This window comes from Polypterus senegalus, chromosome 2 (genome assembly GCF_016835505.1).
Source record: "Polypterus senegalus isolate Bchr_013 chromosome 2, ASM1683550v1, whole genome shotgun sequence".
Taxonomy (NCBI): Eukaryota; Metazoa; Chordata; class Cladistia; order Polypteriformes; family Polypteridae; genus Polypterus; species Polypterus senegalus.
In genome coordinates, this window is record NC_053155.1 from 98,159,250 (window position 1) to 98,173,563 (window position 14,314).

Here is a 14,314-nt window from a genome sequence, read left to right on the forward strand (position 1 = left end):
ATATGTATTGGAACCACTGATACAGAATTATATTTTGAAACTTTGAGTGTTGATATGGGTATTTTGACGGAGGAAAAGTAATTTTCATCTGTAAGAGTAATGCATCAGAAGATAAGAGAACTGTGAACTCTAGAATAAGGGTAACCATAGCATATACTGTATATGACTTAGTACAGTATGTATTAAGGAGACTGCTCCCTTGGCAGTTTCTTCTTTTTTTTCCATCACTGGAACGTTTTGTTTCTTCATCTTTCTCTGACCTTGGGCATTCCCATGAGCGACCTTAAGTAACTGTGACAACAATCTAACATTTTGTAAATCACATTTCATATTAGTCCAAAATTCCATTCATCTCTTAATATTTCATTTTTACAACTGTGAAAGGTTTGTTTGACCTTTGGTGTGCACCAGAAATGTATACTGTGGTCTAGCTGAAAAACCTGATCATCATGTAGTTTCTTCAGTTTATTTATTTATTTATCTTTTGAAAGACCAAATGTGAACAGCACTTTGAACTGTTATGCTATACAATATATTTTGTTCAGAGGCTATATTGCCAGCTTAGGGACTTTGTAAAATTTTCTGGTTTTGACATTCACTGGCTACAAGATGATACTTTTGGTGACTAACAGCATAATTAATTGAATATGGAAATGAATATCTTGACACGCAGTAACGCACAAGTGAGCATGTCTGTATTAAAAATGTAATATAAGTGCTGTAATTTGGTGACTCATATACAGTGTAGGAAAGTGTCATGTTTTCTTTGCTTCATAACTGCTGTCATCCACAGGAAAAGTTGCCCATCTTCTCAATAGACAGTGAAATGAACAGTGCAGGGTACACGTCAGGTAGAAGCTGAGCTTTATGCATCTTTCATGATTGAAAAAGTCTTTACACCCTTTCTACTTTGTCTTTCTCACAACAACTAACCAAAAACCTTTGTTCCCTATTTTAAGCCTAAAGCAAAAATTTAATGGTACTTAATACCAAAAATGTACTCATGACTCAAGCCAAAATTAGATGCATTCATAATTTAGTCTTTCATTTAAAGAGAGATTATAAGTTTAAGAGCCTCAGTCTGGATACAACCTCACAGCTTAATACAACAACAATGATCTAGTCTTCTGATATCAGGGTGGGAGTTGAAGTTCTTAGAGAACATTAAAGCAATAAGAGAAGCAAATGTAGCCTATATGAATAAAGCATTGTCGGTTCTGAGGAAGAAAGTCTTTTAAACTTGTGTACAGCTCACAGACGAACAACTTCCACATTACAGAAATCCAAGGGGAGCAAGGATAATATTTCTTACAGGACAACCGTAATGACTTCCTGGTTAGTGACTATCAACTTGAACTATCTTCCTTTATACCATATGTAATTTTCTGTTCCACATGCCTACAGTTTGTTCATGTTTGTGAATTGTTTCTCAAAAACACCATTTAAGTCTATTACAAATTGTAGTTTGGATGGGGCAGCCCTGGGCTTTGGAGGGAAATTATTCATATGTATAGGTATGCTTTTTTGGGAGTGAAAGAATAAGTCCATGATTCTCAAAAATGTATTGCTTTCAGGTTTTCAGTGCTAAGTTTTAATTTTCTGTGCTTAATTTATTTAGAGGTTTATAGATGTGGAGAGGGCAGATATGTTTTTGGCATTTTTAATGGATAGAGGGAGTGTTTAGTCCTGGACTTCTAGTACAGTACTTATTAAAATTCTTATACGTTTCCTGTTTGCTGTCTAACTTTGCCTTTCACAAATGATGATATGCAGTAAATTTTTCTCTGTGATGAAGATACATTATTGAACCAATCTCATATATGTATATTTTTTATGACTACCATTATAAGGTTTAGTTAGTTGTGTTATGCAGCTTGAATCACACAGTATACAACCAACAGGGTTCTGCAGAGAGACATTTTCAAGCTGTAGCTTTCTTTACCCTTTCTTTGTAATTAGATGGACATAAACCTAACACAAATTTTGAAATGCTAGATGAAGGATGGGAAAACTGGAAAAGAAATCTATGCTGGTGCAGGAGTTTGTATAAACTATAAGCCATGAGAAGCCGTGTTAGCCATTGCTCTACCCTAGTGTTCCCAGATTTCCATGATGATAATTTGTCATAAAGTACAGTCACACATGCATTTACCCCCTCTAAAAAAATCACTACTTCCATATGGTAAACATACATACAAGCTATTTTAAAGCACTAATTGAAATGTACAGTTTTTTGCTCATATTATAATCCCTTTCAAACTGAAAAGTATCATGGGGATTATATGCTTTTTTTTCTTTTTTGTTTCAAGCAATGATTAAATGCCATTTTCCTATTTAAATTGGTAATTAGCATTATTCACGTTTGTTCTCATTGTATAGGCAATTTCCTTACAAATCTTAACCACTTTGGGAATAGTCTCCAGTTACCATTATTTAAACAACTAATCTAGTCTCATTCAGAACAAAAATTGCATCAGTCTTAAAACTCTCTGAAGGGATTATTTATACAATGCAGCCTAACATTCAAAATGTTGAAGTTGAGGCAAGTGCAACCTTTGATAGTGAAATTACCTACATACTGACATGCTATGCGGAGGACACTATATCAGAAAAAGCACATCTTACTTAATTTTATATTTTGATGTATATGATATGTATACATTGAAGTAAAATGCATAATGTTTTTAATTAATGTGTACTGATGTGTACCAAGCAAGACCATGTACACTGCCATAAGTTAGCAATACTATTTTGTATTCAGTCCTGTAATAGGCAGGGGGCTAGCGAGGGCTGAGTAGCACAGATTTTATATGCTGACTTGTGTGAATCTGAATAAGGATTTTTACAGCAGCGTTTTCAGTCAACAGGAGCTGCAAGAATAGATTAGAAGATGAACCTGCCAACAGGGAATTGCAGAAGTCAGTTTGGGGTATGATGAAAGTATGGACAGACTCTCAATATCAGAAAAGGAGAAGAACAAGGGAATAAAACATAAATGAAGGTGTGATAGTATCCCTGTCTATATTGAATGAAAAAAGTTAATTGTCTTAAACTGAATTTAGTGACAATTTGCATGATTTAATTTGTGTTACTGTTAATTTTTAAAGAGTTAAGAGTTGTGCTTCATCCAACTATTATTTAGTTTAGACCACGTCAGTCAGGAGATATAAGGAAAATAGTCTCTTTTAACACTGCAATAAATTTGAGTATTGACAACAATATGAATAATATGGCCATAGAGAAACATTTTGATATGAAAAATGTGTTGAGCAACCTGCTAGTGTGATTGGTGCATAGGTGGAGTGCCAGAGATAGCCAGCAATGCTTCCCTTTCTTGAAAGTAGAATATTATGATTGATGGTATCAAATGCTGCACTAGAGTCTTAATAGAATTAACATTCTGCCGTTGAGTTACAATATGTCTGCTATATATTCCTTGAACTTCTGGTTTGATGTGTTATCTATTTACCTACTGACTGACCGACCACAGAGTAGTTTAAGTGCTGTGCTGTGTCATGAAGCCAAACAGAAAGAGTAGAGACAAGCCCTGGACTTGGGTGTTGATTCAGATATTAAAATGCATGTCTCTGGTATACTGAGTACTCTGAGTACTTTGAGAAGAATCTGAGAAAAATGTGCAAGCACAAGATTCATACTCGTATTCTTTAATATTACTGCCTAATCTTATTTGTTTTTATTTTCTTGTAACTTTTTCTCTTTGACATTTTGTAAAGCATTTCAAGCTATATTGTTTATATGAAAATTTGTTATATAAATAAATAGTTGTTGTTGTTGTTGGATACTTGACCCATCAAGCAGTAGCGCTGTCCTGGAAGAATGTTTAGATATACAAATGCTTAGTTTGTACCGTTAACCTTATAATTTGTTCAGTAGGGAATCAATACTTCTTTTTTTCTTTACATTTGTGTCATGATCATTTTTATCTAAAATTTAAGCTGATTTTGGTATTTAAAAAAGAAAGTAATTTTCATTTCACTGTCCCAAAACTTTTACTGTCTCTATATCTACAATGGAGTTCTCTCTAAAATGAGTTGGAAAACTAGGGAACCCACTGATAGGGGAATTGATGGTTATGGGAATACACTGAATCAGATTTTTAAATACATTTTCTAAACTGTGCTTTTTTTTTTTTTTTTGCAGGTAACATACATATTTATTTATGTATATATAATTATACTTACTTACAGCCCATTAATACTATGAAAAAAAATGTGTGTACAAACCAGATTGGAGTGCTTATATAAGAGGAGTAATGTTGGGTTATAATGTTGAGATACATACCTATTATTGCATTGGAGTAGTATTTTTCTACTTGGAAGATGTACTGTATGTGGTTAAAGGATGTATTTGTAGTTGATTCTAGAAATATGAATACAAAAAATAGATGACTTTAGCATGCCAGTGATTTCTTTTTACCTGATGCATTTGAATTGTAGTCAGTTTTTCTTTTGAGCTGACTTCTAGACCTCCATCTGTTTGTACATAGTCTGGGTTTTGGGGACTGGGAGCTGGGTCTAAAAAGAATTCTAAATGTTATCCCTGTGGTGCTTTTTATCAAAATTTCTCATTAGCTAAATCAGTCTTATTAAATTAAAAAGCAAGCCAAAGCTAAATTTCTTTCCAAAGGAATTATTCGGAATGTCCACTTTACCACATATCAGCATTCTTACATCTGTTAAATTTTAACACATTTGTAAAACTATTTGTAATATTTTTCAGTAGCCATAATTTTATTTAACTATTTAATTGATATCCTAGACTAATGAACTTAGATGGCATACATTATACAGAGATGGATCACCAGTGCTTGCATTTCCGCACAGATTTCAAATTGGTGCCTAGGGGCTTGAGTCATGAGAAGCAATCAATCTCATTAGAATCCCGCCTGCAAGCTACTGTCAGATTCTTTCATACTAGAGGTATACATCATTTAGTTTATCACTGCTACAGTGGAGCACACAGCAGAGGTATTAAACAATTCTGTCAAGACAGGAGATATGTGGCCACATCACAGCTTTTCAGTTTGTTTTGGTTTTTGTCTTTGTCTTCCCAGTTACATAATTATTGCCAATATAACATTCGGACACCTGTTTCTTGCAGTTCAAGGTTGTAAAGTGTTGGAACCTGTTATGACAGTATTAGGTGTAAGGCAGGAAACGTCCCCGGATACAACATCATTCCAAAGTTGGGCGCACTCATGTTTTTTAATAAAAATTACTTTTATTTGCTCTGTCAATGTTAACAGTAAGCCTGCAGTGTTATTTGTTTTGGCTGCTCAATCAATTAGATCATGAGTTAGCAGCATTACTTTGTTTTAATTACATGATGACGTATCTTTAGTACAGGCACAGTAAACTGTGCTGTGATAACTACTTGGCAAAGAAGTGAAGTAGGTTTCATGATCGTGATCTTTTACTTGAAGCCTATTTTACTGATATCAATTATCAGACAACATTGCTATAAGGCATACAGCAAGGAAATTGCTGTCAGTAGAGTGTGTATATATTGCATGCAGTTCACATCTGCAACTGATGCTCAGTTTAGCCATGTCCACAAACGTTTTCAGGTTTAGCATTGCAGCCATGGCATTGCCTTTAAGAATATTTCTTAACTAGATGTTGGTCAGAACACCAAGTTTAAAATGCCTAATTCTAAAGATCAGATTGTGTGTCTGCACTTGATGGGAGTTTCATGTTAGTATACAGTAGGTACCATAGCGACAAAAATGAATCATTACAGCAAACGCCCTCCACGGGTCCCTTAACAAACCCTTTCAAATTGATCTCCCAGTGAGATTTCAGCTGTTGACTTCACTTCTGACTACTTGTAATGGTTCTTTTAAAGTTTCTCAGAAAAACAATGGAATTAATAATTATCAAGTTATATCCTTCCACTACTAAACCAACATTATTTTGCACTAGCATTCTTAGATAGATAGATACTTTATTAATCCCAAGGGGAAAATCACAGCTTACTTTTTAAAATTCAGGCAGGAAAAAATATATTTTTCTTTAAGTAGTGTAATGCTTCATTAAGAGTGTATGCTCTGTTAATTAACTCTCCCCAAGTGAGCCAGCTTCTGTTGCTAGAGAGGATGACTTTATGGGAGCAAAGCCCTTCCAGTTCTTTTACAGGAGGAAATTTAGAAATTTAATCAAAACGGAAAGCACTTTCTCACAATGCATAGTTCTCCAAAGTACTTCATATTTTGATAAAAATAGCATGCACAACTGATAAATGTATCATAAGAATTTAAATGAAATGTAAATCCTTGGTTTATTTATTACACGTTAACTGCATGTGATACACAACATCTATTGATCACCTTATTCCTAGTGCAAAGGGTTCCTCTCATCATAAAAATAGACTGAAGGAGTGCTTTGTAAAGAACCTTCAATTTTCCCCTCTGAGATGCTAATTTGGGTGAAACATGGTACACTTTGTTTCAGTGTGTTTCAATTAAAAATCAGAACACATGAATATTCCTTGTTAACTGTATGTACTTTATAGATTTTTGGCTGATTGCTTGCCAATAAAATATACAACTCACAAAGCAGAATGAGAAACCAAAGTGACAAACACAAGAAGAAATTTAAAGAAATTATACCTCCGTGAAGCACAAGTTACTTAATTAGTACTTAGGAAAAAAACAAAACACAGGTTTAAGCAGAACGATCAACGAAAAGTCAAGCTTAGTCATGTATGCTCTTCCAAGTCTACTTCACACTTTAAAAATTATGGAACAGTTGATGTCATCTGGAGTTATGTCACCTTGAAATGTCACCAGGAAGTACATCACTTTCCTGATCCTGGCTAGATCTGCAATTCTCTCACCAAACTCTTGTGTATCTGCTTCATAGTGATCGACTTCACCACCCTCTTCGGTCTTCCAAAAGATTCCAGATGGATCCAGCAGCTGCCGGGTCATAAGGTTGGTGAGGTCGGGTGTGTAGTGCTGAGAGGTCCCAGTGATGATGATTTTCCCAATGGCATTCAGGTTAATGTTCCACCTCAGAAACTTGAGCTGCTGTTCAGAAAAGTCTAGGCGATACACATACTCATTGGGAAGCAGAAGTTTCTCGCCATCCTGTGGTCTCTGGCTTTTTTGCTCAAGACTCTTGACTCTCAGCCTCATGCATTCTGTTAGGTGGCAGTCTTGATTGAAGATTAGCTCCATTTCGGAGGCCATGGTTCTTTTTAGGCTTAAAAATGTTTTTAGCTGGTTCTCTTCTCCCCAGCTAGCCCTGTCTGCCAGCAGACTTTGAAGAGTATTGATTTGGCTGCTCAGACAGTGAGGGGAAATATGTTGATGTGCTCAGTAGTGGCGCTAGGCAACAAAATGCAATGACGTATGAAGCTGCAACCAGGGGATTTTCCTCTGGGCACCCAGGGGTACTTATGCCAAAGCTTTCTTCCTACGCTGTGTTTCTCTAAAGGGGTGTCAGCTATTAAAATACAGCACCTGGCTAAGCTCTCTTTCCTGTTTTCCTTATATGACATTGCAACTAATGCTGCAGTCTTCAACAGTGTTTTGTTTTTTATTTTTATTTTTTGATCCAACACAGCTTCTTTACTTGATGTTATAGATATTTTGATGTCTAAGGGGTACCAGTATTTTATTTTTCATATGCTGAACACTCTTTTCTATTGCAGTCTCTTTCCAGATATTTCTCTGGAAACACCACCTTATTTTGTATTGCAAAAAATCATGTTAATTTATTTAAATTATCTTTTCTGTTTAAATTATCAGTACTCACTGGTTGTTGGTTACCTGCAAAATCTACATATCCATATAAAATGTAATACACAGGGGACTAGACAGTACTGTTATTTGATGTTTTATCTTTTTTGGCAGTTGCACATTATGTGTCAGTTGATGTCTGTCTGGCATCGATTACCCTTTATAATCAAATTGACAAATGTTTTTCCTTAATACATGAGCAGAACTGTATAAAATGTCTGCTGATCTTCAATTTGTCATAAAAGCAGCTTCTCAACTGCAGAACAAGATTAGTTAAACATGGAATTTCAGTATATTTGTTCTCATTTCCCCTCAACAATTAAATTGATCTTGCTACATCTTTTAATAAAGTACCAGATATGCCTAATTGAGAGATGAGCAAAATACTCGAAGCTAAATCATTTACAAAAAAAATAACAAGTTGACAAACTCTGCAGTGTAACCTTGGCTAAAAACCCCTGACTACCACCTAGACATCAGTACAGTAGGGCAATGAAACTACATTGTGCCATTTGTATTCCAAGAATTGCAACCATTCTGAGGTCCATCCCTCCCATTGGAAGACATTTCTTTGCTATTGAGGCGAGTATTCTGGCCTGCTTCACTCTAGGTCATCTCAGGCCCCCATCATAGCACTTAACGTTTCCAGTGATTTTCAGGCATAGTCTTCGCTTACATAATCTTGGTGAGTTGTGAATCACACACATGTGATGATGACCAGTTACTTAGTATGACAACTCCATCATAGCACTTTGCAGTTAGACACAACAGAATTAAAGCGGCAGGCTGTACTGTGCGTCAGAGGTGACAAACAATGAGTGCTTGGCTGGAGTTTAATAAATTCATTGCAAGGAAAGTGAATATTTTTGACTATACAAACAAAGGTGAGGCTTGTCAGTCCAACATGTGTTTGTTGTACCTTGATAGAATTGGGGCTCTCAAGAGCAAGACAGGCTAGAGTTACCTGCTGAACTCTCCACACCTGATGAAACATTCGTACAGCCACTGGTGCAGGCAGGCAGCATGTTAATTGGATGTCAAAACTAGACAATCTTGGAAATTTCACTTTCATGGAAAGTTTAAACTGCTGAAACGTTGTGAGGGAGCCCTGTAAACTGCAGTTGTTAAGTGTGACAGTCTCTCCAACGTGTCATGTGATGCTGGCCTTACTTTGAATCATATCACAAGGTGGCTGACTGTTTTCCATGCATATCACTTATGAAAAGGTAGGGTATTTTTTTAATTTTGATATTTCTACAAATTACTCAACAGGATTCAACTATGTAAGAAAAATGTGGACAAATGCCAGGAGCCAAATGGTTTTCTCATTATCTTGGAATATTACTGACCTAAAAGTAACTGACATGGATTTTAATATTAAGTTTTTTTTCATTCTTACGTTTGAAAATGGATGCAGAATGCATTCCTCTCATGAGATGTGGCAAACCATATGCTTGAGCAGTGTCATTTTGCCAGAATGTGTATTCAAACAAAGTTGCAAAACCACACCCTGTATTATCTATGCCTTCTGTTAGCAGTAGTTAGCTGTAGATTGCACCAATCCCAACTACAAAATATTAATAAAATCCATCATAGCAAAATTTGCTATAGTTCACATTTGTGAACTGGACAAGGAATATGAGTGTTGAAACTGTAATCATGTAACTATGTCCACATGTCTTATGCAAAAACATCTGTAAAGCTGTGGTATTATACTGTATGTATATAAAAAAAAGTATGAACAGTAATACAGAAGGTTTGTGTCCAAACCCTTTAGAAATATACAGTGCAGTCCTGTTGAGATAAGTGATTAATTCTGACTTGAGAAAATGTTAATTTGCTTTTCATTTAATGTGATGGTTTATTTCAATGTTTTGATATATTTTCACATTGAGTGATTTTTAGATTACTTCACCAGAACATTCAATTTTCTTGTAATTTCTTCTTCAGGTTATTCCTGACTGGAAAGATCAAGAATGGAATGAAGAAAAACCCAATGAGTATGCTGGTATCTTCCACTTCAGATTTTGGCGTTTTGGAGAATGGGTGGATGTGGTTATTGATGACCGTCTTCCCACCATTAATAATGAGCTTGTCTATTGCCATTCCAATGATCAGAATGAATTCTGGAGTGCACTTGTTGAAAAAGCTTATGCAAAGTAAGTGTCCATGCACTTCATACAATCATTGGAATCTAGTAGTTCATTTGTGTGTCCTTAATAAAGTCTGCTGTGGTTGGGCAATATCAAATTTATTACTTTGTTACAAACTCCAAACATTGTTACATTTGATTTAATAACTAACCCCTTTCTTTGGCAGGTTTGAGAATGGTATTGTTAATGGCTTAAAAGCTATTAAAAAAGTAATTTTTGTTTTCTCGGTTATAAGGAAAATTTTAAATTGGACTGTGACATGATCACCATGTCACTGTTTGGGGGGAAAAAAAAATTACCATTAATTTGTTCAAATCACAGTTCTAGAATGTTTTGGATGGCCACAATCCATCCATTATCAGCAGTTTCATGTTGCTAATATATGATCTTACACCAATCTGCATGTGACATCTTCATACCACTATTATTTAGGATGGTGGGACACATTTTCCAATATCCTGTTGCTGGGTCCATTTTTTCTTTTGTTTCTTTTTTCTCTTTCACATTTTGGTGGCATAAAGGAAGGTAAAAAGCACTTCTGTGGAGATGTAGTGTTAGGCCTTTTTGCTTGTTTCTTTTGACCTTGCTTTATTGGTGTCTGATTTGGATTTAGACTTACAATCTCTCTCTCTCTGCTGTTCGGACCTGTTGCCTAGACCCTGAATACAGTTTGTCTACTGATTTGGCACTTTTATATCATGGTTGTTTTCTTTTAAAATAGCACATCTTTATAAGCGCATTATAAAAAAAACTGATTATGAACATTCTGCATTAAATCCCATCCTCTGTAAATTGAGTATAGTATAAGAATTGTATGTTTCTGTTAGCTTAGAAGAAATTAAGACAATGTATTTGCATATTTACTGTTTTATTGTAAATGACTAAAACAGTGTCATTAAGTAGTATTTCCTATGTTGCAACCTACTAGTCACAGACATGATATGTACTACATTAGCATTAAACTTTAACAAAGTCTCACGGTTCAGTCTGCCTCTTAAGTACTCCAGATGTTCATATTTAAATATTAACACAGTATTTTATGTGAATTTTTACTTTTTCATCTGTTCATTGTAGTACATACAGGCACAATACTCATATTAGTCTTACAACCAATAACTTGCCCTTACTCATAGTCATTCTAGATAGATAGATAGATACTTTATTAATCCCCAAGGGGAAATTCGCATACCCCAGCAGCAGCATACTGATAAAAACAATAAAAAAATATTAATTAAAGAGTGATAAAATGCAGTGCAAGCTAAAAAATGCAAGGTGGAGAGTTTGAGGCAGGTGTAACAGTCTATAATCTTGTATAATGTTAACATTTACACACCAAAGGGTGGAACTGAAGAGTCGCATAGTGTGGGGGAGGAACAATCTCCTCAGTCTGTCAGTGGAGCAGGACAGTGACAGCAGTCTGTCCCTGAAGCTGCTCCTCTGTTTGGAGATGATACTGTTCAGTGAATGTAGTGGTTTCTCCATGATTGACAGGAACCTGCACAGTGCCCGTCGCTCTGCCACAGATGTCAAACTTTCCAGCTCCGTGCCTACAGTAGAGCCTGCCTTCCTCACTACTTTGTCCAGTCATGAGGTGTCCCTCTTCTTTATGCTGCCTCCCTAGAACACCACTGCATAGAAGAGGGCGCTCGCCACAACTGTCTGATGGAACATCTGCAGCACCTTATTGCAGATATTGAAGGACGCCAGCCTTCTGAGGAAGTATAGTCGGCTCAGTCCTCTCTTGCACAGAGTATCAGTATTGGCAGTCCAGTCCAATTTATCGTCCAGCTGCACTCCCAGGTATTTATAGGTCTGTACCCTCTGCACACAGTCACCTCTGATAATCACGGGTCTGTGAGGGGCCTGGGCCTCCTAAAATCCACCACCAGCTCCTTGGTTTTGCTGGTATTCAGTTGTAGGTGGTTTGAGTCACACCATTTAACAAAGTCCTTGATTAGGTTCCTATACTCCTCCTCCTGCACACACCTGATGCAGCCCACGATAGCAGTGTTGTCAGCGAAATTTTGCATGTAGCAGGACTCAGAGTTGTATTGGAAGTCCGATGTATATTGGCTGAACAGGACCGGAGAAAGCACAGTCCCCTGCGGCACTCCTATGCTGCAGACCACAATGTCAGACCTGCAGTTCCCGAGACACACATACTGAGGTCTACTTGTAAGATAGTCCACCATCCATGCAACCAGGTATGAATCTACTACCATCTCTGTCAGCTTGTCCCTAAGGAGCCGAAGTTGGATGGCAATAAGCTTGAATATGTTAGAAACCTACAGAATTGAAGCACTGTTGACAGCAGTAAAAAAAAATCCTCTCTTCATCTTTCAAATATTATGCTATGCAGTATTATATGAATGGAAACAGCACCAAACTAAACACATGAATATGATTTAAGAGGTTTCAGAAAATAGATGATGAATGTTATTAAAACTGGCATTCATCTACTGCCACAATCTTAGTCTGTGTGATGTTCATTTAATGCTTAAAGTACAGCTTCACTGAGGCATTTAATTCCATAGTCTGCATTGCTGTATTTGTAGGTTGTATGGATGCTATGAATCCTTAGACGGTGGAAATACTGCTGATGCGCTGGTTGACTTCACTGGTGGAGTCTCTGAACCACTAGACTTGCTGGAAGGACAGTTTGCTAAAGAAGAGTCCTTCAGAAACCAGCTTTTTGAGAGGGTCCTTAAAGTACACAACCGTGGTGGACTCATTAGCTGCTCAATAAGGGTAAGTATAGTACACCACCAAATTTTAGTTGTGCTTAAGTGGCATGCAAAGGCTTGGGCACCCTTGCTTAAAATGTCTGTTACTCTGAATAATTAAGTGAGCAGAAGATGAACTGATCACCAAATGGCATAGTTAAAGGTGACATATTTTCAGCATTTTATGCAAGATTAGTGTATAGTTTTTGTTTTGTACAATTGCACAGAGTAAAAAGGAAAGGAGCATCATGCAAAAGTTTAGACTTCCAAAGATATTTGAAGTCTCGGATAATTTGGATAATGAGCTCATTAGGGCTATAGCTGTTCACAGTCATTATTAGGAAACCCCAGGTGATACAAATTACAAAGCTGTATAAATTCTCTGACTCCTCAAACTTTTTCCCAACAGTAAGGGGCTGTGGGCTGCTCTCAGCAGATGCCTGGCACTCGGGGGAAAAAGAATAATTGATGCTCACAAAGAAAGAGAAGGCTACAAGAAGATAGTAAAACGTTTCCATGTTGCTTTTTCCTCAGTTTGTAATGTTATTAAGAAATGGCAGTTAACAGAAATGATGCAGGTACAGTTGAGGTCTGGAAGACCAAGAAAACTTTCTAAAAGAGATGCTCATTGTATTGCTAGAAAGGCAAATGAAACTGCCATTTGACTGCAAACAACCTTCAGGAAGATTTAGCAGACTCTAGAGTGGTGGTGCACTTTTGTACTGTGCAGCGACACCTGAACAAATATGAACTTCACAATAGAGTCGGCAAAAGAAAACCTTTCCTGCATCCTAGCCACAAAATTCAGTGCCTGAAGTTTGCAGATGAAAATCAAAATAAGCTTGATGTATTTTGGAAACAAGTCCAGTTAACTGATAGAGTCAAAATAGAATTTTTTGGCTATGATGTGCAAAGGTAAGTTTGGAGAAAAAAGGATACCGAATTCCAACAAAAGAACACCTCTCCAACTATTAAGCATGGGGCTGGATCGATCATGCTTTGGGCTTGTGTTGCAGCCGGTGGCACAGGGAACATGTCATTGCTAGAGGGAAGAATGAATTTAAATAAATGCCAGACAATTCTGGAAGCAAACATCACACCATCTTATAAAAAAAAAAAAAAAAGTTGAAGTTAAAAAGAGGACAGGTCCTACAACAAGATAATGATCTGAAACACATCTCAAAATCTACAATGCAATACCTCAAGAGGTGCAGGCTGACAGTTTTGCCATGACCCTCACAGTCTCCTGACCTAAACATCATTGAAAATCTGTGACTAGATCTCAAAAGAGCAGTGCATGCAAGACAGCTCAGGAATCTTGCAGAATTAGAGGCCTTTTGCAAGGACGAATGGATGAAAATACCCCAAGTAAGAGCTGAAAGATACTTAGCTGGCTACAAAAAGCATTTACAGGTTGTGATACTTGCTGAAGGTGGTGTTACTAAGTACAGACCATGTTGAGTGTTTAAACTTTTGCTTCAGGCCCTTTTCATTTTTTTGGTATTTTGTACTTTGTTAAAGAAATGTATCATCTTTAACTTTGTCTTTTGGTGATCAGTTCATTTTCTGCTCCCTTAACTATTCACAATAATGGACATTTTAAGCAAGGGTGCCCAAACTTTTGCATTTTGAACAAGTACTTTTTAGGAGGTATTTTTCAAAAATGTACTACACTC

General features: G+C 36.5%; 2 protein-coding genes across 4 annotated transcripts in view; one reads left to right on the forward strand and one right to left on the reverse strand.

Annotated features, from left to right (window-relative positions):
- Positions 1-14,314, forward strand: part of LOC120523176 (calpain-5-like) — a 223,293-nt gene that overhangs the window by 131,065 nt on the left and 77,914 nt on the right. For all 3 annotated transcript variants that reach the window (XM_039744219.1, XM_039744220.1, XM_039744221.1), the window contains 2 exons: positions 9,713-9,921; positions 12,471-12,663. In XM_039744219.1, the coding sequence (XP_039600153.1) occupies positions 9,713-9,921; positions 12,471-12,663 (402 nt within the window). The remainder of the gene's footprint in view (positions 1-9,712; positions 9,922-12,470; positions 12,664-14,314) is intronic.
- Positions 6,343-7,289, reverse strand: LOC120523177 (olfactory marker protein-like). The gene has a single exon (XM_039744222.1). The coding sequence runs from the start codon at positions 7,208-7,210 to the stop codon at positions 6,743-6,745; it is 468 nt and encodes a 155-aa protein (XP_039600156.1). The 5' UTR covers positions 7,211-7,289; the 3' UTR covers positions 6,343-6,742.

What these genes read in the sequence shown, in the direction of transcription:
- LOC120523177 (XM_039744222.1), bottom strand. Translation starts at nt 7,210, where the DNA reads ATGGCCTCCGAAATGGAGCTAATCTTCAATCAAGACTGCCACCTAACA.